Source organism: Carlito syrichta, unplaced genomic scaffold (genome assembly GCF_000164805.1).
Source record: "Carlito syrichta isolate Samal-C Ts95f unplaced genomic scaffold, Tarsius_syrichta-2.0.1 Scaffold307258, whole genome shotgun sequence".
NCBI lineage: Eukaryota > Metazoa > Chordata > Mammalia > Primates > Tarsiidae > Carlito > Carlito syrichta.
In genome coordinates, this window is record NW_007251354.1 from 483,885 (window position 1) to 509,991 (window position 26,107).

The 26,107-nt window shown below is 38.8% G+C and overlaps 1 protein-coding gene across 2 annotated transcripts in view; it reads left to right on the plus strand.

The window, feature by feature from the left end:
* Positions 1-26,107, plus strand: part of ECD (ecdysoneless cell cycle regulator) — a 30,806-nt gene that overhangs the window by 608 nt on the left and 4,091 nt on the right. The window contains exons 2-12 of one of the 2 annotated variants that reach the window (XM_008064286.1): positions 744-961; positions 5,167-5,284; positions 6,750-6,837; positions 6,952-7,130; positions 8,568-8,760; positions 9,890-10,018; positions 12,965-13,093; positions 15,626-15,711; positions 23,816-23,922; positions 24,057-24,243; positions 25,753-25,820. In XM_008064286.1, the coding sequence (XP_008062477.1) occupies positions 757-961; positions 5,167-5,284; positions 6,750-6,837; positions 6,952-7,130; positions 8,568-8,760; positions 9,890-10,018; positions 12,965-13,093; positions 15,626-15,711; positions 23,816-23,922; positions 24,057-24,243; positions 25,753-25,820 (1,489 nt within the window). In that variant the 5' untranslated portion in view covers positions 744-756. The remainder of the gene's footprint in view (positions 1-743; positions 962-5,166; positions 5,285-6,749; positions 6,838-6,951; positions 7,131-8,567; positions 8,761-9,889; positions 10,019-12,964; positions 13,094-15,625; positions 15,712-23,815; positions 23,923-24,056; positions 24,244-25,752; positions 25,821-26,107) is intronic. The other variant, XM_008064287.1, reaches the window with a different exon arrangement.

Here is a 26,107-nt window from a genome sequence, read left to right on the forward strand (position 1 = left end):
TACCAAGCATCATCTGACTGCAGTAGTAAACCGGGCACTCTTATTTGTTAAAAACAAATAATCAAACAAACAAAAAAACCTTAGAAAATAAAGAGCGATCTAACACCTCTTAGTATATCAGAGGTATATCCCCTGAGACTTGAAAAAGTGACAAATTTAGGACAGGTCGTTGTAGGATCGACAAAGAGCCACGGGAATGAGGTGATAGGACATGATTGTTTTGTAGTTTTGAGTTCCCCTATGCCATACAGTGTTTGTAAAAGAGAGATTTGTATTCTACAATTAAGGAAAAAACCTCAGAAAAAGTGAAGCACCCAAAGTGGCACAACTAATTAGTAGCAGAACTGGGACTTTTGATAGCATTTAGACAGTAATTGTCAGTGCAGTGTTTCTCAAAGTGTGTTACACACACCACTGCTAATACAAGGGCAAATATTTAAAATTTTATTATTATCTACTTACTCATTTGGGAATGTGATACTGGATTTCCTTTCACAGATTATATCAAGATTTCCTTTTAACATCATTTTAAAAATAATACTTTTAAGTATAAAATGTTATTATAATGTTAAATAAATGTTACTATAGATGATTCATGGTGAAGACCAAATCCATGATGATGTGTATGTGGGTATTTAAATTTTAGGAAACGATGTTAACAGAGTCACTTAGAAGAGTTCATGAAATGGCATGTTGCTTTTACATTGTTCTATGTGGTTTATATTTTGAAACTTTAAATGTAGTTTTCAAAAAAGAATGGACAAAACTATGAAGCTTGCTACAATGGAAGACACTGTGGAGTACCACCTGTTCCTGATACCAGATGAATCTAGGGACCCCGAAAAACACAAAGAGATTCTTCAGAAGTATATTGAGAGAATAATGACCCAGTTTGCACCTATACTGGCCCCCTATATCTGGCAGAATCAACCTTTTAATCTTAAATATAAACCTGGAAAAGGTAAGTCTCTTTTGATTAGTGTGATTTTTAATGGCATTCTGTTAATAATGATGTATAATAGTCCATAATTCATTCAGTGTTGTCAGGAAGAAATATGTATCCTAAACTTTTTTACATAAGTGATGTTTGCTTATATTTTAAGTTTAAGCATTAAACTTAATTTTTAAAAATTCATCTAAATGAAAACTTTCTAAGTTACCTTAAGAACTAGCATATACTAAAAATTATTAAACTCATGGCTATTCTTTTGAACTTTAGTTACTATACTATACCATAATGTATGTAAGTACTTATGCAAAACAGATTTAGGCATCTGGCTTCCTTATCATCTTTCCTTTTGCTGTTATTCACTATTACTTATTTTGATGATGTGTTTAGTAAGTTGCCTTATTTAACATGGTTGTTTTGGTAAGAATCTATGAGTGGCTCTGCCTGGACTATAAAGAGAAATAATTGGGCTTTATGACCATCATTTGCCACTTAGAAGCATTCTGAAGTTCCTTCACTGCTTCCCTGTGTTGTTGGTGCTTGAGATCTGATATCTGGTAAAATATGGCACTTTGTCCTATCTTTTTTAATAGTTTCACGAAAATGAATCATGGATAGGTGACCAAGGCTCTACTCATACAGTGACTTATATGAGGTCTTGTCTGGGATCTGGGGCCTGACATTTTGTGATACATCAAGATACTTTCACAGGTGTATACATTGCAAGTGTACATCACTGTGATACTCTAAGTTTAGTGCTCATCTGTTATCGTTTGGCTAGCAATTGCTAAATGTCTTCCCTACTCTTAATTTTATTTAACTCTTTTTTTTTTTTTTGCACCCAAGGCAGAGCCTAGCTTTAATTAAAGGGCCCGCGCTGGAGAGTCAATATAAAAACACAAAAAGTCCCTTAAGTTCAATAACAATAAAAAAATCCCAAAAGTGAGGGGGCAGGGGAAGAGGCCCCTGGACCAGGGGCACAAGGCACCCTGCTCATGGCACCAGGCCTGGCCACAGGGTCCCCAGTATCGCTGTTGTTATGAGGTTGAGGGACAGTGTTTGTCCCTTGGGAGTCACTGTTCATCTGGGTTGGGGACCCTTACTTCTTTTGGGGTGTACTCCGCTTCTGCATACCTCAGATCTTGTCCAGCAATCCAGAGATGAAGGCCTTGGTGGTTTTGTAACAGTCAACCAGCAGTTCCTTGACCCTGGCAGCCTGGGTGTCATCACTTTCCATGTCCAAGAGCTCATCCACATCAATCTCCAGCTCTGGGATCTTGCTTCCTAGCAGTGGTAGAGGCGCGTGAGCTGCTCCAGGATCCTCTCCTCCAGGTTGAGGCACTTCCGTGGCTCCTCATGATCGTACTTGACAGTGACCTTCCCTTGGGGCCTCACGGGGCCCTCTCCTGCGGCCCCAGGGGGGCTCTGAAAATAGACGCCGGCCCTGGACCGCCACTGCCTGACCCAGGGGCCACCAAAGCTATGCCCCATACAGGGCCCCTGTCCTCTGTGGCAGCCACTGGGCCATGTGCGCGCATCAGGCCCCTCTCTGTGCCGCCACCTCGCAGGCTCAGTTCTGCGTGGCTCCCCTGTGAAGGGCGCCTAGGGCCTTTATTTAACTCTTATTCACTAAAATACGTGTGATATTTATTGGCAAGAACACTGTCACATTAGTGCAGTACATCCAAAACCAACCTTTTATCTGTACTCTAGAAAACTATTTTTATCATTTGTTTTCTTAGCTTATTTAATGGCATTGCTATCCACCCAGTTCTCCAAGCGAGTCAGTAATTCAGAATCATGTTCAACTCCTTCCTTCACCATGTTCAGTCAGGCACTAAATCCTAAATGCTCCCAAAATATGACCCCTTCTCTGCATCTACTTGGCTTAAGTGCAGGCCCTCTTTATGTCTTCATCTGGAAAATCACGGTAGCTTCTTAACTTACATCTCTTGTTCCAGTCTCTCCAATGCCTCACACTTTACAAATTAGCTTTGTAAAACAAATATTTGATCATTTCCTAGTTAATATGCTGGAACAGTTCCCTGTATCTTCAGAATTGAAGTTTCGATTGAAATCTAATATATAAGATAGATAAAAATACTTTAGTTGGAGTACTCTAGTTGAAGAAGCTTGAGATCTGAGATGGGAGGAAGAGTTGGGTTACCTGTTCTTCTCACCTGTTTTTTGCTATGGCAGCTCTTGAAGCATTCTGCAGCGGATTTGTTTGACCTTCATTCTCTTAATGTGGCATATTCAAATATGTTGATTTTTGTATGTTGAACCATCTTTGCATTCTAGAAATAAATCCCACTTGGTCACAGTATATAATCTTTTTAATATGTTGTTGAGGATTTTTACATCAATAATTAATCAGGGACCTTGGTCTGCAATCTTCTTTTCTTATATAGTCTTTGTCTGGGTTTGGTATTAAGATAAGCTGGCTTCATAGAATGAGTTTGGAAATGTTCTCTTCATTTTTCTGGAAGTCTTTGAGGGGGATTGGTGTCAAATTATTTAAATGTTTAGTAAAATTCTCCAATGAAGTCACCTGGTCCTGGGTCTTTCATTGCTAGGAGGTTTTTGATAACTGATTCAATTTCTTTACTAATTAGAAGTCTGTTCAGATTTTCTGTTGCTTCATGATCCAGTCTTGATGGGTTGTATGTTTTTAGGAATTGGTCCATTTCTTTTAGGTTAACCAATTTGTTCCCATACCATTGTTCATAGTGTTCTTTTATAATCTTTTCTATTTCTGACATAGGTTATAAGGTCCCCTCTTTCATTTCTGGTTCTAGAGACTTCTCTCTCTATTTTTTTTTTTTGAGACAGAGTCTTACCGTTGCGCAAGCTGGAGTGCAGAAGCATACTCATAGCCATCGCAGCCTTGATATGCTGGGCTCAGGTGATCCTTCCATCTCAGCCTTCCAAGCCAGCTGGAACCACAGGCACATGCCTCCATGCCTGACTAATTTTTAAATTTATAGTAGAGATGCGGTCTTGCCACGTTGCCTAGGCTGGTCTTGAACCCCTGGGCTCAGACAATCCTCTTGCTTCTGCCTCACAAAATGCTGGGATTATACTCATGAGCCACTGTGCCCAACCTAGTTCTTTTATTCCTAGTTCATCTAGCTAATAGTTTGTCAACCTTTTCAATAAAATCAACTCAATTGTGCTGTTTTTCTTTTCTTTATTTTATTTATCTTTCTGTAATCTTTATTATTTCCTTACTTGTGCTAGCTTTGGGTGTAGTTTGTTTTTCTTCTGGTTCTTTGAGGTGTAAAGTTAGGCTGTTGATTTGAAATTTTTCACAACTATAAAATTCCCTCTTAGCACTGATTTTGCTGAATCCTGTAAGTTTTGGTATGTTGTGTAGTCATTTTTATTTGTCTTGAGATATTTTCTAATTTCTCTTGTGATTTCATCTTTGATTCATTGGTTTAAAAGTGTGTTGCATTTCCACGTATTTGTGGATAGTGCACTTGTTTGAAAATGTCACCGGACTTGGTGGCTTGGCCTGTAATCCCAGCACTTTGGGAGGCCGAGGCGAGTGGATTACCTGAGCCCGTGGGTTCGAGACCCACCCGGGCAACTTGGCAAGACCTCGTCTCTACAATAAATAAATAAAAAAAATTTAGCTGTGTGTGATAGCACGTGTCTCTAGTTCTGGCTACTTGGAAGGCTGAGGCGGAGGGATCGCCGGAGCCCAGCAGCTCAAGGCTGCGGTGGCTGGGAGTGTGCAACTGCATTCCAGCCTGGGCGACAGGGTGAGGCTCTAACTCAAAAAAAGAAAAAATAAAAATAAAATAAAATGTCTACTCCATCCATCCAAATCTAGCTTCCTGGTATTCCCAGAATACTGTAGTCCATCATACCTCTGTGACTTCTTTGCACATGCTGTTTCATGTTTCTGGAAAACCCACCTCCAGTCATTCCTCCAGATAAGCACAGCTCAGATATCACCTCTTTTATCTCATATAGCCTAGTACATACCTATGTTCTAGAGTACATCATCTTGTTTTGAGATGGTTTGGTTGTTTATCTCTTGTTTTACCCTGAGTTCCTTAAGAGTATGCTTCTTGTATCTTGTTCAGGATTACAACCCCAGCTCTCAGTATAGTATTTGGAGCATAGTCAGTCAGTTGAATGATAACATGTATTTTTATTTGCAGTGACAAATGTTTCTGGTTACATGGTTGCTTTTCTCTTGTTTTTAGGAGGTGTTCCTGCTCATATATTTGGCATGACAAAGTTTGGGGATAATATTGAGGATGAGTGGTTTATTGTTTATGTAATAAAGCAGATTACGAAGGAATTTCCAGAGTTAGTGGCAAGGTATTGTAGTTATTTTAATTATTCTAAAGGAATTCCATTACTGAAATGAAGTGACTATATTTTTATCCATTTAGTAATTTTTTTTTCCTGTAGTCTGATTGAAATTGTGCAAATCTGGGAAGTATTTAAAAAATACTATCTTTTCTCTTGTGATTTTCTTTTATTAAGAAAGAATTAAACATCTATTAAGGAGTTCTACTTGCAAAAGATTTCAAATAAAAATATTGTTATAGCCGGACTTGGTGACTCAGCCTGTAATCCCACGCTTTGGGAGGCTGAGGTGAGAGAATTGCCTGAGCCCGTGGGTTTGAGACCCGCCTGGACAACTTGGCGAGAGCTCATCTCTACAATAAATCAAAAAATTAGCCGGGTGTGGTAGTGCGCGCCTGTAGTTCCAGCTACTTGGAAGGCTGAGGCTGAAGGATCGCTGGAGCCCAGCAGGTCGAGGCTGCAGTGGCCGAGAGCGGCCACTGCACTCCAGTCTGGGCAACAGAGTGAGACTTCAACTCAAAAAAAAATAAATAAATAAATAAAAATAAAAAATATTGTTATTATTTTTTAGCAACAGGGTCTTGCCCTGTTGCCCAGGCTGGAGTACAATGATACAATCTTGGCCCACTGTAGCCTCAACCTCCTGGACTCTAGTGATTCCCCTGCCTTAGCCGCCTAAGTAGCTAGGACCATGGGCACACACACCACTATACCTAGCTAATTTTTTATTTTTTATAGAGTTTGGATCTCACTATGTTGCCCAGGCTGGTCTTGAACTCCAAGCCTCAAGTAATCCTCCTGCCTAGTTCTTCCAAAGTGCAAGGATTACAGGCATGAGCCACTGGGCTCAGTCTCTTTTTAAAATTTTAGTTATGAAAGAACAGATACATATGGTACTGTTTTGGCATCCCAAAATTAATCATCATTAAATATCTTGTGGCTCTTTGAAAAATAAAATTCCATCTATTTACATATATGCATATTTCATATATTTTTAAGCATGTACTTCTGTACTAGACCATAGCTATATTTTTTGAGAAATCATACACAGAAACAATTTAAGGAGAAGTCAGTGAACAATTGCACAGGAAGCAAAGTAGGTAACACTGCGTTATAAGTCAATTTTAAATAACACCTCCTACATAAAGCCTTTTCTAATAATCTTAGCTGTATGTGATGTTTTTCATCTTTTGGAAACCTACAGTACTTGTATATTTTTATATTTTTGTCTAATGTTATCTATTTATTTACATTTTTATATTCTCTCCTTATTGCCCTTCAACTCCTCCTTACTATTGTACAATTTCCTTCAATGTTTAATGCTATCTTAAATATTTTACTTTCTTATGGCTATCTAGACATAGTACAAATGCAAATATTTACTAAGAAAGAAAAAATGTATTTGGACAAAACTGTTTTGATTACTAGCAAATATTTGCTTTTTGAATGCAAGATTGGAATTTTTTTGCATTAGGATTGAAGATAATGATGGTGAATTCTTGTTAATAGAAGCTGCCAACTTTCTGCCTAAATGGTTGGATCCTGATAATAGCACCAATAGGGTAAGTATACCCAGGTTTAGAAAATTTACATAGATGAAATCATGCTGCATTACTTTCATTTATACCCAGATTTTGCCAGTGCCCACTGTGAAAATGAAAATGTACAATTTGTAGGTTTTTTTCCACCATGGGGAGTTGTGTATTATTCCTGCACCAAGGAAATCTGGAGCAGTATCTTGGCTACCCACCACACCTCCAACAATTCCACAAGCACTAAATATAATCTCAACACATCCAGAAAAAATTTCGGCCTCAGAATCTGTACAAGGTGCTGTGAATAGGCGCATCAGAGGGTAAGAAAACTGTCACTTTCATTGCTATTCAAGGAGTCTTTTGGTTTAATGCGGTCCAAGATTTTCATTGATATGTAATGTCTCTCACCTAGATTAATGCTAATTTTCATTTTGTCTGCATCCCTCTTCATGAACTTGACTAAAAAATTAAACTTATGGATTTTAAAATCTAGAAACAGATATATCTTTTTTTTTTTTTGAGTTGTAGTCTCTCTGTTGCCTAGGCTAGAGTATGGTGGCACACTCACGGCCACCCCCAGCATCAACCTGCTGGCCTCTGGTGATTCTTCCACTTCAGCCTTCCAAGTAGCCAGAACTATAGGCATGTGCTACCACGCCCGGCTAATTTTTTTTTTTTTTTTTTTTTTTAATTTATTGAAGAGACGAGGTTTTGCCAAGTTGCCTGGGCTGGTATTGAACATGGGCTCAGGCAATCCACTCGCCTCTGCCGCCCAAAGTACTGGGATTACAGGCTGAGCCACCAGAAACAGATATATTTTTTAATTCCCTTTCAAAAGTGTTATAATCTTGCCTCAATATATTTCTATTTATTTACTTTAAATAGTGTGACTATTATTGATATCCATGGATAAAAAATTTGAGGCCATGCGCAGTGGCTTATGTCTATAATCTCAGCATTTTGGGAGGCTGAGGTGGGTGTATTGCTTGTGCCTAGGAGTTTGAGACTAGCCTAGGCAATATTATGAGACCTTATCTTTACAAAAAAAATTTTTTAATTAGCCAGGCATTGTTGTGCATTCCTGTAGTCCAAGTTACTCAGGATGCTAAGGTGGAAGGATGGTCTGAGTCCAGGAAACCGAGTCTGCTGTGAGCCGTGATTGTTGTGATCATGCCACTGCACTCCAGCCTAGACAACAGAGTGAGACTCTGACTCAAAAATAAACAACAAAATTGAGAGACTTAAAAATGAAAATGTAAGGGAACCAGTGTGCTCAGGTTTTTTCTGTGGTTCTGGGACTGTATTCTTTGATCTGTGTGGAACACTTTAGGTTTTATTCAGAGAAGAAATTCTTAACCTAGTAACGTATTAGTTCAGCTGTTCAACTTTGCATGCTTGTTATATGTTTAGCACCATTCAGGTCTTAACAATATTAAAAATCTCTTTTAGCTTTGTTTTGGTATGCTTTGTACCACATTTTAGAAGAATAAACTCTGATTTTGTTCTTATTCCTAAGTATAATAGGCTTTTTGTTTTGTTTTTATTGAGCTACCATAATCCCTTCTCTTTATTTACCATTTCTTTCTACTTTTTCCCTCTATTCTTTCCTACAGTGTTAAGTATATACTGTATCTTTTTTCATCACTCTCTACATCTCACACTTGATGACAGACAGGAAGTTAAAGGGTGGTGAATGGTATAAGAGTTCTAGATATTTACATATCATAAAATAAAAGTAATTGTGTTACCTATCACAGGTACCCAGAAAAGATTCAGGCCTCCTTTCACCGAGCACACTGCTTCCTTCCAGCTGGCATCGTAGCAGTGCTAAAGCAGCGGCCCAGATTGGTGGCTGCAGCAGTCCAGGCATTTTACCTGCGAGACCCCATTGACCTGCGAGCCTGTCACATTTTCAAGACATTCTTGCCAGAAACACGAGTGATGACATTGGTAAGATTTCTGTCTCTTGAGTATTTAGTTTCTCTCACTTGAAAGAGAGTCGAAACATTATTTTAATTGTCTTCTAGGAAAAATTGGAGATATTCTGTCTCCTCATAGCATGTTAACAGGTTGAGTATCCCTTATCTGGAATGCTTGGAACCAGAAATATTTCATATTTCAGATTTTTTTCAGATTTGGAATAGTTGTATTATACTTACAAATCTGGAAGTCTAAAATCCCAAAATGCTCCAATGAGAATTTCCCTTGAGCATCATGTTGGCACTCAAAAAGTTTTGGATTTTAGATTTTGTATTTTCAGATTTGGGAGGCGCAAACTGTATACAATTTTTCTTTTTTTCCTCCCAGTGGAGAAATTTTTCAAGACTTGACTCTCCATTTTATATCTCAATGTTTCTTAGCTATTTTTGACCATGTTTCCCTATTTGTATATGATATATATGATTATAGTAAATGATTATATTTATGTTTTATTTATCATATGAAAATAATCATGAAATAACAGATATTTTTTATAATATAATATTCAATATAATACGATAATATTTAATATAACAAATAATATTGTTAAGAAGGAAATATAAGCCGGGCTCGGTGGCTCAGCCTGTAATCCCGCGCCTTTGGGAGGCTGAGGTGAGTGGATTGCCTGAGCCCGCGGGTTCGAGACCCGCCTGGGGCAGCGAGACCTCATCTCTACAATAAATCAAAAAATTAGCCGGGCGTGGTAGCACATGCCTGTAATTCCGGCTACTCGGAAGGCTGAGGCGGAAGGATTGCCGGAGCCCAGCAGGTCGAGGCTGCGGTGGCCGGAAGCGGCCACTGCACTCCAGTCTGGGCGACAGAGTGAGACTCCAACTCAAAAAAAAAAAAAGAAGGAAATATACAATCATTTCCTTCTTAACAATAAAACTTTTCATCTCTTCCTGAGAATGAACAATTATTCTTTATCTTCTACCCCATACACTGTTATATAATGATAAGAGTTTTGCTAGTAATAACTAAAAAGTAGGCAGTACAGTAAATTTTTAGAGTCTGTGAGTTATCTCTGAATAAAGGTCTTACTAAAAATTAGTAGCCCGTTTCAGGAAAAAACTCATGTATTTTGTGTCTCAATGCTTAGGTCACATTCACTAAATGTTTGTATGCACAGTTGGTGCAACAAAGGTTTTTGCCAGACCGGCGGAGTGGATACAGGCTGCCTCCTCCATCTCATTCCCAGTACCGAGCCCATGAACTGGGCATGAAGTTGGTAATTTTATTTTATTTTATTCCTTATGTAAATGGCCTCTTAGCAGAATAATGGCACAGCATAGAAAGTCTAGAAGTTCCCCTATTTGTGTAAGGATATAGTAACATGTGATATTTCAGCTTAGAAGGAAAAAACAGGTTATTTAGTAAATGATGATGGGAAAATTGTGAAGCCACCTGAAAAATTAAAGTTGATTCCCTCACACCTGTACTAAAGTAAATTTCAGTTGGATCAAATATTTAAATGTAAATTTTTAAATATAAATTTGGAAAAAAACCCAGGAAAACTTATTATGAGCTGAATTAGATAGGCCTTCCTATGCGTGACTGGAAACCAGAAACTATAGAGGAAAAGATCGATAAATTTGATTATGTAAAAAGCATTTCTGCATGGAAGAGAAAAAAATCCCATAAAGTCAAAAGATAGCAAACCTAGAGAAAGTGTTATTTTTGCAATCTAAATGAAAAAGAGCTGACTTCTCTAAAGTATTCCTTTTTGTTTTTGTTTTTTTGAATCAGAGTCTCACTCTGTTGCCCAACCTGGAGTGCAGTGGCACTCTCACAGCCACCACAGCCTCAACCTGCTAGGCTTAGGCGATTGCTTTGCCTCAATCTTTCAAGTAGCTGGAATCTGAGGCATGCACTACCATGCCTGGCTGATTTTTTTATTTATTGTAAAGACAAGGTCTCACCATGTTGCTCAGGCTGATCTTGAACCCTGAGCTCAGGTAATCCTCTTGCCTCCACCTCCCAAAATGCTGGGATTACAGGTGTGAGCCACCACACCTGTAATATATAAAGTATTCCTTTAAGTCAATATGAAAAAGATAATACTAACCAATTAAATTTTAAAATGTTCAGAAACTATGAATAGATAGTCCACAGAGAAGGAAAATATAGATGATTTTTAAGTTAAACATACGAAAAATGCTGCCCCTTGCTCATAATAAAAGAAATGCAGTTTAAAGGCACTCTCGAACATTGTTAATAGGAATATGAATTGTTCTCTTAGGAGAACAATTTGGCAATGCCGATACTCCTTAACTTATGATGAGGTTAACCTTCCAATAAACCCATCATGAACGGAAAATATTCCAAATGCATTTAATACACCTGACCTACCAAATATCATAGCTTAGCTTAGCCCACATTAAATGGGCTTGGAACACAATTAGCATACAGTTGGGCAAAATCATCTAACACAAAGTTTATTTTATAATAAAGTGTTGAATAGTGCATGTAATTTATTGATTGCAGTATACTGTAGAGTACAGTATTGGTTGCTTACCTTTGTGATCACATAGCCAACTGGAAACTGTGGCTTGCTACCAGTGCCATTGCGAAGCATCATGAGAGGGTATGTACTGCATATCACTATCCTGGGAAAAGAAAAATTTGAAGTAAGGTTTCTACTGAATTTGTATTGCTTTTGTACCATTATAAAGTCGAAAAATTGTAAGTGGAACCATTATAAATCAGGGATTGTCCATCAGCACTTAAAATGCACAAATTCTTCTGCTCAGCCTTTTCACTTCTAGAAATTTATTCTCTATTTTACATGTGCACAAAGACATATTCAAACATACTCATGAAGCAGTAAAAGATTAGAAATTATTTAAATGTTCATTAGTAGAGCAATGGTTAGATAAGTTATAGGCTGAGTATGGTGGCTTACACCTATATCCAGTACTTTGGGAGGCAAAGATGAGAGCCCAGGAGTTTGAGACCAGCCTGGGCGACTTGGTGAGGTCTTGTCTCTACAATAATTTTTAAAAAAAAATTAGCCAGGCGTGGTGGTGCAGGCCTGTAGTTCCAGCTACTTGGAAAGCTGAGACACAAGATTGCCTGAGCCCACAGGTCAAGGCTGTGGTAACCATGAGTGTGCAACCACACTCTAGCCTGGGCAGCAGAGTTAGACTCCAACTCAAAAATTAATCAATAAATAAAATAAAAATAAAGATAAATTTTGGTCACTTTATGAAGTGAGATGGATAAATTTGTGTTCTCTTATGAAATAATCTCCAAGGTAAATGGTTAAATGTAAAATGCCAGATTCAGAATAGTGTATATACTGCCATTGAGAGACAAAAGGGATGGAATAGGAAGCTATCCACAGACAGACAGACACATATCTACTTGAGTGTATAGATTACTGATGTGCAAAAAGTTGGTGAGAGTCTTCTCTAGCATGATCAGGAAAGCTTCCTGTTTGAATTATTTTCCCATGTCCATCTATTATCTTTTAAAATCAAAGGACTCTTAGGGTGAAGTGATTCCCTTCCTTTACTATATCTGAGTCTACTCAATTTATTTATAGTTTCTAGTAGACAAAAAACCTTTTGTAGGCACTTCACACTTAAACAAGAAATAACGTTTCTGGTTTTATTATCCCCAGGAAAAAGGAATCTCTTTGAAGAGAACAGGAATCTTTGTTTTGATTATATTCTTTCCCTTTGTGATTTTTAGTATTCAATAGAGATTGAAGAACTTGGAAATAAATTTATATTTTTCTTTTTTTTTTGAGTTGGAGTCTCACTCCATCACCTGGACTTGAGTGCACAGCCTCGACCTGCTGGGCTCAGGCGATCCTTCTGCCTCAGCCTTCCAAGTAGCCAGAACTATAGGCACACACTACCATGCCCGGCTAATTTTTTGATTTTTATTGTAGAGACGAGGTCTTGCCAAGTTACCCAGGCTGGTCTTGAACCTATGGGCTCAGGCAATTCTCTCACCTCAGCCTCCCAAAGTGCTGGTGTTATAGGCGTGAGCCACCACGCCTGGCTAAATTTATATTTTTCATAATGTTCAAAAAGCGCCATAAATATCCACATGCCCATGTATTCAGTCACCTAGTTCTTGAGTGTGGCCAAATGGAAAGAAAGTAAAGTAATAAGATGACATGTAAAAAAAAAGGTAACTTAATAAAAACTCTACCTATCTCATCTAGGCTCATGGATTTGAGATCTTATGCTCCAAATGTAGCCCATATTTTTCTGACTGCAAGAAGTCCCCCGTGACTGCCTCACCACTATGGGCCAGCTTCCTTGAAAGTCTGAAAAAGAATGATTACTTTAAGGTAGGATTACATTGTATTTTTTTTAAGTGTACAGTCCAGAGAAAATCAGGCTGATGACTTAAAGTCCTGTGGCCCATATTTAAATGTGTAACATAATTATAATAGCTAGAGTTAAAGGAGGCCTTTCTGGTTCAATAGTACTCAAAGCCCTTGGAAAGTGGTAATGAGGTGTCTATGGACTGTTTCCAGTATTCAAGCAAAACTAGTACTATTTGTATTAAGTGATAAAGTTATTATTTCTATCAAGGAAAACCAATACTATCTGTATTAAATGATAAAAGTTATTATTTATTTCAGATGAACAACTCAAACATGAAGACCTCAGATAGGAAAATTAGCAAAGATATGGTTTAAAAAATTACAAAAGTATAATCTATAAACTTCTCTTAAAATAATCAGCTTCACAAGTAGTAAAGATAAACATATGAACACAATAATGAAGATTGTTTTTCATGTGTATACAAAAGTATATGAATAATATTCAGTACTGTTGAAAATATGGTAAATTAACACTCCTATATATTACTGGTAACATTATAAATTGGTAGAACCTTAACTGGCAAGTAATTTAGTAGTGTCTTCCAAGAGCTATAGAAAAAGTCAAATGTGGTCGGACTCGGTGGCTCAGCCTGTAATCCCAGCACTTTGGGAGACTGAGGTGAGTGGATTGCCTGAGCCTGCGCGTTCAAGACCCGCCTGGGCAACTTGGCGAGACCTCATCTCTACAATAAATCAAAAATTAGCCGGGCATGGTAGTGCACGCCTGTAGTTTCAGCTACTTGGAAGGCTGAGGTGGAAGGTCGCCGGAGCCCAGCAGGTCGAGGCTACAGTGACTGGGAGCCAGCACTGCACTACAGTCTGGGTGACAGAGTGAAACTCCAACTCAAAAAAAAAAAAAAAGAAAAAGTCAAATTCAGAACCTTCACTTTATTTTTGAGACAGGGTCTTACTCTGTTGCCCAGGCTGGAGTGCAGTGGCATGATCACGGCTCACCGCAGCCTTGACTTTCTTGGATCAGGAGATCTTCTGCCTCAGCCTCCCAAAAAGCTAAGACTACAGGCATGCACCACCATGCCCAGCTTATTTTTTTAATTTTGTTTTCATAGTGACAAGGTATTGCTATGCTGCCCAGACTGGTCTCAGACTCCTGGGCACAGTCTTTTAACCTCAGCTTTCCAAAGTGCTAGGATTACAGGCATGCGCCACTGTGCCTGGCCCCGACCTTCACTTTGAATAATCTTTTTATAATTTTTATTTTTGAGTCAGAGTCTTACTCTGTCGTCCAGGCTAGAGTTCAGTGGTACAATCACAGCTATTGCAGCCTTGACCTTCTGGGCTCAGGCAAGCCTTCTGCCTCAACCTTCCAAGTAGCTGGGACTACTGTCGTGCACCACCACGCCCAGCTAACTTTTAAAAAATTTATTGTAGAGACAAATTCTCACCATGTTGTTCAGGCTGTTCTCAAACTCCTGTGCCCAGGCAACACTCTTGCCTCAGCCTCCCAGACATGCTAGGATTGGAGGCATGAACCACCACGCCTGGCCTGAATGATCTTTTTTAAGAAAAGATCTGGTCGGGCATGATTCAAGCCTGTAATCCCAGCACTTTGAGAGGCCGAGATGAGGGGATTGCCTGAGTCCACGGGTTCAAGAACAGCCTGAGCAGCTTGGCAAGACCTCGTCTCTGCAATAAATCAAAAATTAGCCAGCGTGGTATCACACACCTGTAATTCTGGCTACTTGGAAGGCTGAGGCAGAAAGATTGCCAGAGTCCAGCAGGTTGACACTGAGATGATGTGAGCGTACCACTGCACTCCAGCCTGACAGACAGACTGAGACTCCAACTCAAAACAAGAAAACATCCAAGAAGTAGAAAAGTTTATAGGAGAGGCAAGGAGATGGGGCACACTTCATCAATAAAGGTACCTGATCTCAAACCAGGGGAAGTGGGGTCCAAAGTCAGGCCCAAACTTTATCTGTACAATGACCATTTGTATACCTAATCCTGCATTGCACCCCACATTTTAAAAATAAATAAATAAATAGATAAATAAATGATATGATGATTATAAAGACTGTAGCAAGATGAAAAAGGGCTTATGATATTACAGTATATTATTAAAATAATATTAAATATGAATACCACTATAAATATACATTTAGAAAACAAATTATAGTTATGGTGAGATTATTTTATTTCCATTTTTGGTTCTATTTGGCATATTTTCTGTACTTTGTTTTAGGAATTAATTACTACTTAATCAGTTATACTTAAGTAATTAAAGAATAGAAAAATTGTAGAAAACCCTCCAAACTGGAAAAAGCCCTTAATTGATGGTGAAAAGGATTATGAACCACTACATCGAGCTTAGTCCCCGTATTTGAGGCAACTGGAGCTCAGGGACTAGGATTTGGGCATCATGATTCCGGAGCAATATAGCATACACTTCCTCTTTGAAAGTTGCTGGTGAACAGGTTATTCCAATGGCACTATTAAAGTAATGTTCTGATAGACTTATATTATTTTTTTAAGGGACTGATGGAGGGTTCTGCTCAGTACCAGGAAAGGCTAGAAATGGCAAAGAACTACTTCGAACTCTCAGTAAACCGGCCTGAAAGGTGAGTTATACTTAAAACTCCTACCACACAGTAAGATAGGTGGGTCGTTGGGTAGTTCTTTTTAAATAAAAAAGTTGGTTTGCTGTTGTTGCAAAAGTAATATATTCATTCAGTATAGAAAATATAGAAAGATGTGAGAAGGAAAAAATTTACACTGAAGAGTCAACCACTATTATCTTTTTGATTTATTGTCTTCCAGGGCTTTTTTTCCAAGTTGATTTTTTTATACTTACAGAAATTTTGTAGCCTGTATTTATCATGATCTTATATTTTCCATGGCATTACAAAGTCTTTATAAGCATAATTGTAAATAGCTGTACAATATTTCAGCAAATGGATGTACCCTAAATTACTCAAATATTTTTTACTATTGGGGAAAAAATTGCAAGTAGCTTAAATGTCCAACATTTTAATTAATGTTGTAAGAGATAATTTCATTCTCCATACCAGGATAACTTTTAAACAGTTTAAAACCAAACTTACATTTTCCTCAAGACCTGTTCTTGAATTCCCAGTGTTTGGAGTTTCTAAAAATAGCTAAATTAATATCATAGACTATTTTTTTTTAATCTCATATTTTTATTTTTAAAAAGATTTTATTTTTAATTGTTATGGATACATACTAGTTGAACATATTTATGGGGATACATATGATATTTTGATATACACAGACAGTGTGTAATGATAAATGCTTGAGGTGATGGATACCCCAGTTACCCCGATTTGATCATTACATATTGTTTCAGGTTGGTTCTATTCCAGGTACTGGGGATACAACAAATGAACCCAAAATGTCCCTGCCTTTAGAAGCTTACATGCTAGTGTAGGAGAAAGACAATAATCCCTTGTGTGTATTAGGGGATGGTAAGTGCTATGAAGGAAAAGCATGTCTGGGGACAGAGAGGTTGGTCAAGGAAGTCCTTTCTAAGGAGATTTTCTTTGAGAAGAGAGCTGAATGAAGTGAAGAAATGAAGCATTCTTTATTTGGGGGAATAACAGTTCAGAAAAAGAGAGCAAACAACAAATATAACATAGAAATATACACACACCATACACATACACACACACAGAAGCCTAGAAGAGTACTCATGGCAGCAGGAGAATGGACTGGATGGATTGGGATGGCTGGCAGTGTTCATGAAAGGAAGCATTAACTTTATCTATGATATTTTTAAAGTACATGATAAACCTGTTTAATTTTTGTCAGTTAAAAATAAATAAATTGGGGGAAACAAATAGGAAGAAATATTTTTTAAATGGAATCATGTTGCACATATTGTTCAGCAAATATTTTACCTAGTATAACTTGAAAAGCTTTTAGGTCATTACAAAATAGATGCATTGCATTAAAAAATATATAGCTAGGCCAGGCTCTGTGGTTCAGCCTGTTATCCCAGCACTTTGGGAGGCCGAGGCAAATGGATTGCCTGAGCCCATGGGTTCGAGACCAGCCCAGGCAACTTGGTGAGACGTTGTCTCTAAGACAATAAAATAGAAAATCAACTAGCACGTACCTGTAGTTCCATCTACTTAGAAGGCTGAGGCAAGCCGGTCTCGGTGGCTCAGCCTGTAATCCCAGCACTTTGGGAGGCTGAGGTGAGTGGATTGCCTGAGCCCACAGATTCGAGACCCGCCTGGGCAACTTGGCGAGACCTCATCTCTGCAATAAATCAGAAATTAGCTGGGCGAGGTAGTGCACGCCTGTAGTTCCAGCTACTTGGAAGGCTGAGGCAGAAGGATCGCTGGAGCCCAGCAGGTCGAGGCTGTAGTGGCCAGGAGCAGCCACTGCACTACAGTCTGAGTGACAGAGTGAGACTCCAACTCAAAAAAAAAAAAAAAAAAATTATATATATATATATATACACACACATATACATATGTATATTTATAGCTACATGATCACAGGACACTTCAAGTAGTGAAAAAAATATATAGCTAAATGATATTTCCAGAATATGTCATAATTTATGTATTTATTGATTGATGTAAAATGATTTTTTGCATTAAATGATATGACAGTCAAAAGAGTAATTTGGATGGTTATCATGGACGGTGGAATCCAAATGACTTGTGTTCTCTTCCTTTTGCTTATCTGAAGTTTTACATGTCATATGATGAACATGTAAAAAGTATGTGTATGTAGGTTTTGAATAAAAACAAAAAATGACATAATCTTTATCAGTCTCTAGATAAATTCTAAAAATTAAAGCTAAGATACTGTTATGAATCAAAATGTCTTTTCTTCTATGCTCCAGAGAACTAACAGCATGGCAAAAAACCCAAAATGTTCACACACATAATGTACCCACGGTTTTTCTGAGGATTTCTAATATCATAGCTGTTGTAGGCACCAATCCATTTTTCTTGTGCTGAATGTTTTGAAAAGCGTGAAGCCAAAACGCTTGGCTGCTCAAGTAATTCCTTTGTTGTATCTGGAGTCTACTAACTTCACTAGCCTTGTCCTGCCATTCTGTAACCATTTTTCATGGAAGATGGTGTACTCTTCTGTCTACAAAGATTTTTTGAATTCTATCCTTAAATACTGGTTCTGTTCACATTTTTTCTTTGGGGATTTCAATTAGCATATTCCAATTTATTCCATATGTTTTTGCTAAACATTTTTAGCACTTTATTTTCATTGCATTTAGCTTACTTTTCTCATCCCTGTCTTTTATATCTCTTCTTTTTGTTAAAATAATATGTTTTCTCTTGCATGAAATCCAATGAGCACTGATTTTTGGGGGGATGAACTTTATTTTTCTCTTTTCTCTAAGTTTCACCAGCTTCCATTTAACTTTTTCCTATTTTCTTGCCATGTCTTCTCTGAGTTCTCGTATCTCTGTTTTATGATCTTGCATTGTAGAGGAATTGCTTCACTAACTTTAAAAAAAATTATTAAATACAAAGGGTGCCAAAAGTATACACATTTTAAGAAAGAAAAAACTATTAAAATTGTAATACTCGACTGGGCTCAGTGGCTTATCCTGTAACCCCAGCACTTTGGGAGGCCGAGGTGAGTGGATTGTCTGAGCCTGCGGGTTTGAGACCAACCTGGGCAACTTGGCAAGACCTTGTCTCTACAATTAAAAAAAAAAAATTAACCAGGCTTCGTAGCGCGTGCCTGTAGTTCCAGCTGCTTGGAAGGCTGAGGCAGAAGGATCACTAGAGCCTAGCAAGTCAACACTGGGGTGGCTGCGAGTGTGCCACTGCAAAAAAAAAAAAAAAATTGTAATAATGTATACTGTTAACAAAAGATGAATACGGTCACGCTTGACTTCTGCAATTACAAGAGGTGCTCAAAGTGGTTACCATTAGTGTCCAGACACTTCTGACTACAACGAACTTAAAAGTAATATGTAGATAATATCTCTTAAAATGTGTATAAATTTTTTTGGCACCCCCAGTAATTATTCATAATTTCCATCAGCTTGTTGGCAACACTTTTCTGGTGAGTATTCTTTGTCTGTCATTTGTTTTTGTTATCACTGTCTTCCATTTGTCTTTATGTGTGTACACACACACACACACACACACACACACATATTTTATTGTGGGAAAATATTGGCCAGGCTTGGTGGCTCAGCCTGTAATCCCAGCACTTTGGGAAGCTGAGGCGAGTGGATTGCCTGAGGCTGCAGGTTCGAGACCAGCCTGGGCAGCTTGGCAAGACCTCATCCCTACAATAAATAAAAAATTTAGGCTGGGTGTGGTAGCACATGCCTGTACTTTTGGTTACTTGGAAGGCTGAGGCAGAAAGATTGCCAGAGCCCAGCAGGTCGACGCTGGGGTGGCTGTGAGTGTGCCATTGCCCTCTAGCCTGGGTGGAGTGAAACTCCAACTCAAAAAAAAAAAAATGTAGTTCAGTGGCATGAAGTACATTCACATTGTTGTATAACCATTACCACTATCCATCTCTAGAAATTTTTTCATCTTCCTAAACTAAAACTTTGTACCCATTAAACAATCGCTCCCCGTTTCTTCTTCACCCAGCCCCTGATAACCACTATTCTGTTGTTTGTCTCTATGAATTTGACTATTCTAGGTACCTCACATATGTGGAATCATATAATATGTGACATTTTGCCGGGCTCGGTGGCTCAGCCTGTAATCCCGCACCTTTGGGAGGCTGAGGTGAGTGGAATGCCTGAGCCCGCGGGTTCAAGACCCGCGTGGGCAGCGAGACCTCATCTCTACAATAAATCAAAAATCAGCTGGGCATGGTAGCGCATGCCTGTAATTCCGGCTACTTGGAAGGCTGAGGCGGAAGGATCGCTGGAGCCCAGCAGGTCGAGGCTGCGGTGGTCGGAAGCGGCCACTGCACTCTAGTCTGGATGACAGAGTGAGACTCCAACTAAAAAAAAAGTGATATTTTATGAGTGGCTTAGTTTATTTATCATAATGTCTTCAAGGTTCATCCATGTTGTAGCATGTGTCAGAATTTCCTTCTTTCTTTCTTTTTTTTTTTTTTTGAGTTGGAGTCTCACTCTGTCACCCAGACTGGAATGCAGTAGCATGCTCCCGGCCACCACAGCCTCAACCTGCTGGGCTCTGGCAATCCTTCCGCCTCAGCCTTCCAAGTAGCCGGAACTACAGGCACACGCTACCATGCCTGGCTAGTTTTTTTGTGATTTATTGTAGAGACGATGTCTTGCCAAGTTGCCCAGGCTGGTCTCAAACCCCCCAGGCTCAGGCAATCCTCTCACCTTGGCCTCCCAAAAGTGCTGGGATTGCAGGCTGAGCCACCGAACCTGGCCTCCTTTCTTAAGAATGAATAATATTTCATTGTGTGTATATATCACGTATTGTATATTCATTTTTCCTTCAGTGGACATTTGAGTTATTTCCACATTTTAGCTATTGTGAATGCTGCTGCTCTAAACATTGGTATACAAAAATTTTTTTTTTTTTTTGAGTTGGAGTCTCACTCTGTCACCCATACTGGAATGCAATGGCCATTCTCGGCCACCACAGCCTCGACCTGCTGGGCTCCGGCAGTTCTTCTCCTCAGCCTTCCAAGTAGCTGGAACTACAGGCACGCGCTACCACGCCCGGCTAATTTTTATTTGTTGTAGAGATGAGGGCTCGTCAAGTTGCCAGGCAGGTCTCGATCCCGCAGGCTCAGGTAATCCACTCACCTCAGCCTCCCAAAGTGCTGGGATTACAGGCTGAGCCACTGAGCCCAACCAAAATATTTCTTTGAGATCCTGCTTTCAGTTATTTTGTATATATATCCAGAAGCAGTATTGCTGGGTTGCATATAATTTTATTTTTAATACTTTGAGGAACCATCCTATTGTTTTCCACAGCAGCTGCATTATTTTACATTCCCACCAACAATGCACAAGTGTCCCAATTTCTCCACAATCTTACCCACACATTTATTTTCTGTTTTTTTTTTTTTTCTTTTCTGTTTTTGTTGTTGTTGTTATTGTTTTTGAGTCGGGGTCTCACCCTGTTGCCCAAGATGGAGTGCAGTGGCACATTCACGGCTCACTGCAGCCTTGACCTCCTTGCTTGAAACGATCCTCCTGCCTTAATCTCCTGAGTAGCTGGGACTACAGGTGTGTACCACCATGCCTGGCTAATTTTTTTCTTTTTTATGTTTTTGTAGAGACTAGGTCTTGCTAAACTGTTGCCCCAGCTGTTCTTAAACTCCTGGGCTCAAGCAATCCTCCCACCTTAGCCTCCCAAAGTGCTGGGATTACAGGCATGAGCCACTGTACCTGGCCCATTTTTTTTTTTTTTTAATAGTCATCCTCATGAATGTGAAGTGGTATCTCATTGTGATTTTGATTGGGATTTCCCTAATGATTAGTGGTGTTGAGCATCTTTTCATGTACATATTGGCTATTGTTATATCTTCTTTGGAGAAATGTTTATTCACATTCTTTGTCCATTTTTTAATTTGGATGGAGTTTTTTTGTTGTTGAGTTAGTATTTTCTATATAGACCTTGTATTAGTGGCCTTTCTTCATGGACCAGCTATTTACGGGAGACTAAATAGAAAAAAAGCCAGGGCTGTGTTCTAGACTAGCAGAGCTGGAAGTTTTTGTTTTTAAGAGACAGGGTCCCCCTCTGTCACACATGCTGAAATGCAGTGATACAATCATAGCTCACTGCAGCCTCAAACTCTTGGGCTCAAGTGGTTCTCCCACCTCCCAAAGTGCTGGGATTACAGACATGAGCCATCAAGCCTGGCCCAGAACTGTACTTTACTTTATGACCTAGGCCATCTACCTGAATTTTTAGTTTATATTTCTCATCTGCAAAACAGGATATTACTTCCTCATAATAATAATTAGAGGACTAAATAAGAAAATGTATTTAAAGCATATAATGTATGCAAGATTACTTTAGTTCTCCCCAGCAAAGGAATTAGAATATGCCATAAAAGTAATCATCTTCTGTGACTCTCTTTAGCATTTGGTATTTCAGCATGATTTTATTTTGCCTTTTGTTATGATTATTTGGTTATTTCTTTTCTCTCTCCTAGTAATATTTACATGATAAGGAGTAGGGACAATTCCCCATCACCCACATGATTATGCAAGGGATTGGCCAGTCCAATTTTTTTTTTTAGAGACAGTCTCACTATATTGGGCTGAACTTGAACTCCTAAGCTCCAGTGATCCTCCCTCCCACCTCAGCCTCCTGAGTGTTTATTAAATGAAAGCAAGTACTTTATGTATGTTTATTAAGTGAAAGCAAGTACTTTATACGACCTGATTTGCTCCATTCTTAATTATTTAGACAGGGGTCCATCAGTTTATGTAACAAGTGATGTTACCATTGTCACTCAATCATTAGCTAAATAATCTCCGTATGTATTTCCTCATCAGCTTATAGTAGGAGCAGCACGAGATAGTATCAGGAGACTTGACTTCAAGCCTTTACTCTGTCCAAGTAAATGACCTTAGAAAAGTTATGGAACTTCTTTGGCCACTAGTTTTCTCATCTGCGAAACAGGATATTACCTCCTCATAATAATAATTAGAGGACTAAATAAGAAAATGTGTTTAAAGCATATAATGCATGCAAGATTACTTTAATTCATACTTTCCTTCTGGATCTTCTTTTCCTCATAAGAAAATATGTATGTAGCTGGGCATGGTGGCACACATCTATAATCCTAGCACAGAGGCGAGAGGAGAGGATTGCCTGAGCCCAGGGATTTGAGACCAGCTTGGGCAACTTGACAAGACCTCGTATCTACAATAAATAAATAAATAAATAAATAAATATATATATATATATTTTTTTTTTTTTGAGTTGGAGTCTCACTCTGTCGTCCAGACTGGAGTACAGTGGCCGCTCCCGGCCACCGCAGCCTCGACCTGCTGGGCTCTGGCGATCCTTCCACCTCAGCCTTCCGAGTAGCCGGAATTACAGGTGCCTGCTACCACGCCCGGCTGATTTTTTGATTTATTGTAGAGATGAGGTCTCACTGCCCAGGCAGGTCCGTTGTGGCATGTGTCTGTAGTTCCAGCTACTTGGAAGGCTAAGGCAGAAGGATCGTCTGAGCCCCCAGCAGGTCGAAGCTGCAGTAGCCATGAGTGTGCCATTGCACTTCAGCCTGGGCAACAGAGTGAAACTTCAATTCAAAAATAAATAAATAAAATTTAAAGTGTGTGTGTGTGTGTGTGTGTGTGTGTGTGTGTGTGTGTGTAAATTGGAAGGGTTGTTCTAGACCAAGTAGCTTCATAATGGTGTTCCATGGAGCCTACTGCAGAGCCCAAGGAGAAAGCAAAATAGGTAGATCTTTGAGCCGCCATCCTCCACTTTAATCAAAGCCATTTTTCTTTGAGTTCTTCTATATTTTAGAGTTCCTGGTAAAATTGTATTTGAGAAAAAGAGGTCAGCAACTTAAAAAAAAGTGTGAAAACAAATTATAGCACTGCATGGTCACAGGCACCTATAGTACCAGCTACTCAGGAGGCTGAGGTGAGAGCTTAGGAGTTCAAGTTCAGCCCAATATAGTGAAACTGTCTCTAAAAAAAAAAAAATTGGACTAGCTAATCCCTTCCAGCTTTAAAATGCTGTGCTTTTATGATTACTATTCTAGGTTCTTTTACAAAGAAATACTCATGTCTTTTATTTTGTACAGTTCTCTTGCTCTGATCCCCGGTGAAGAAATCTTAACCTTACTACAGACAATACCATTTGATATAGAAGAGCTTAAGAAAGAAGAGGCTAATCTTCCCCCAGAGGATGGTAAGTGATGAAGTAGAACAGAGTAGAAGGATTAAAAAGAATTTAAACTTCCACTAAGTCTCACAGGGTCCTTTTCCAGCAGTACCTATCTTGTGACTATAGAAGAGCAGTATCATGCTTTCTTTTTTTTTCAGATGACCAGTGGTTAGATCTCTCACCAGATCAGCTGGACCAGCTACTGCAGGAAGCTTCTGGCAAAAAAGAATCAGAGCCCATTTCCAAGGAGGAGAAGGAACAGAACTATGACTTAACTCAAGTCTCAGAGAGCATGAAAGCTTTCATATCCAAAGTCTCAACCCACAAGGGAGCAGAGCTGCCTCGGTAATTAATGTTAAAGTCTAGACATAATACGGGGGCCCCAAAAAATGTATACATATTTTAAGTATGACATTTGCTCAAAAGATGGCATTAATCAAATGAATGCTAATGTCACCATGCAAGAGGCAGGACAGTCAAATAAAATGGCAGAAGCATGGTTGAGTGAACATCATCATACTACACACTGCTACCGTAATTCAATTCAACTTTAAAAAGTAATGCAGCCGGGCTCGGTGGCTCAGCCTGTAATCCCGCGCCTTTGGGAGGCTGAGGTGAGTGAATTGCCTGAGCCCGCGGGTTCGAGGCCCGCCTGGGCAGCGAGACCTCATCTCTACAATAAATCAAAAAATCAGCCGGGCGTGGTAGCGCATGCCTGTAATTCCGGCTACTCGGAAGGCTGAGGCGGAAGGATTGCTGGAGCCCCGCAGGTCGAGGCTGCGGTGGCCGGGAGCGGCCACTGCACTCCAGTCTGGGCGAGAGTGAGACTCCAACTCAAAAAATAATAATAATAATAAAAATTAAAAAAAATAAAAAGTAATGCATAGATAACATCCCTTAAAATGTGTATACATCTTTTTGGCACCCCTGTATATAGTTAGAACCCAAATGTTGAAGTCACAAATCATTGCCATTTCCACTCTTTTTTTTTTTTTTGAGTAAATGATTTGCACTTCTTTGTTTCTGTCTTTTTATGCCTAGACTGGTGATAATTTACTTATCTGAAGTCAGATTTCTAGTAGCCTGACCCTTTGCAAGCCTTGAAGTAAGTCAGAAGGACCACTCAACAGAGCTAAAAGCCTCCATCTAGAACCATGCATGGAAACCATGTATTTTACTCTTAGATTATTATTAGAGCCTAATGGACTCAACATTTAACTTTCAGCAAGTTCAGACTTCTGATCTCCCACCCCATAAGCAGATTGGAAGCTGCAAACTCAAAAGAAGGGGATAAAGGGATTCACTAGAGGCAGAAGTAATAACAGAAAGAATACGAAGTTATATTTGGCAAGTAATGGGGGGAAAGGCAGATAGAAAAAAGATTTTTTAAAAGGTAGATTGCTTCTGACTCAGCAAATATATCTTTATTAGCACTGATGTGCTTGAGCCTCGTGAAAAGACAAAAATTTATTTTCAGTATTCTCTCTTTGAGAAAACAAGGATAAGGAAAGATATGTTCTTATTTATTTTTTTAAGCTTTGGTTTTTAAAGGGATAAATTTTAAATAAACTCAGATAACTTTTTGGCAATGTTAGATGTTGTGGGGGGGTAAAGAGTGGTTAGGTAACTGAATCAGCATAAGTTAAATGTGCATCAATATGGTACAATTTTTACTTTTTAAAAAATCAAACTTTCACATTTCTATTGTCCTGCAAGTCCAGTAAGCACAAGGATTTTTTAGCTACAGTTTTCCTTGTTGTGCCTCCTTCAAGATTATACCTTTGGTAGTTTTCCTAAAAATGGGGAACAGTTGTGTTCAAGATAAATTAATTGTCCCTTCCTTTAATTTTGCAGAGAACCTTCTGAGGCTCCAATCACTTTTGATGCAGATTCTTTCCTTAATTATTTTGATAAGATTTTAGGTATGTGACAGATATTTACTTTCATTTTGGAACTGTAAGTAGTATGGCTGTTGCTAGAACACTGGAGAATGAGGTATTTCAGAAGCCAAAATATTTGCTTTTTCTTCATAGTTCTGAGTTGTTTTCAACAATGAATTACTGCCCTATTGAGTGATTTTATAGAGGCTGCCTAGCTCAGTACTTAACATACTAGGTACCCATTAAATATTTGTTGAATTAATAAACGTTGTATTTTTTTTTTTTTTTGAGTTGGAGTCTCACTCTGTCACCCAGACTGGAGTGCAGGG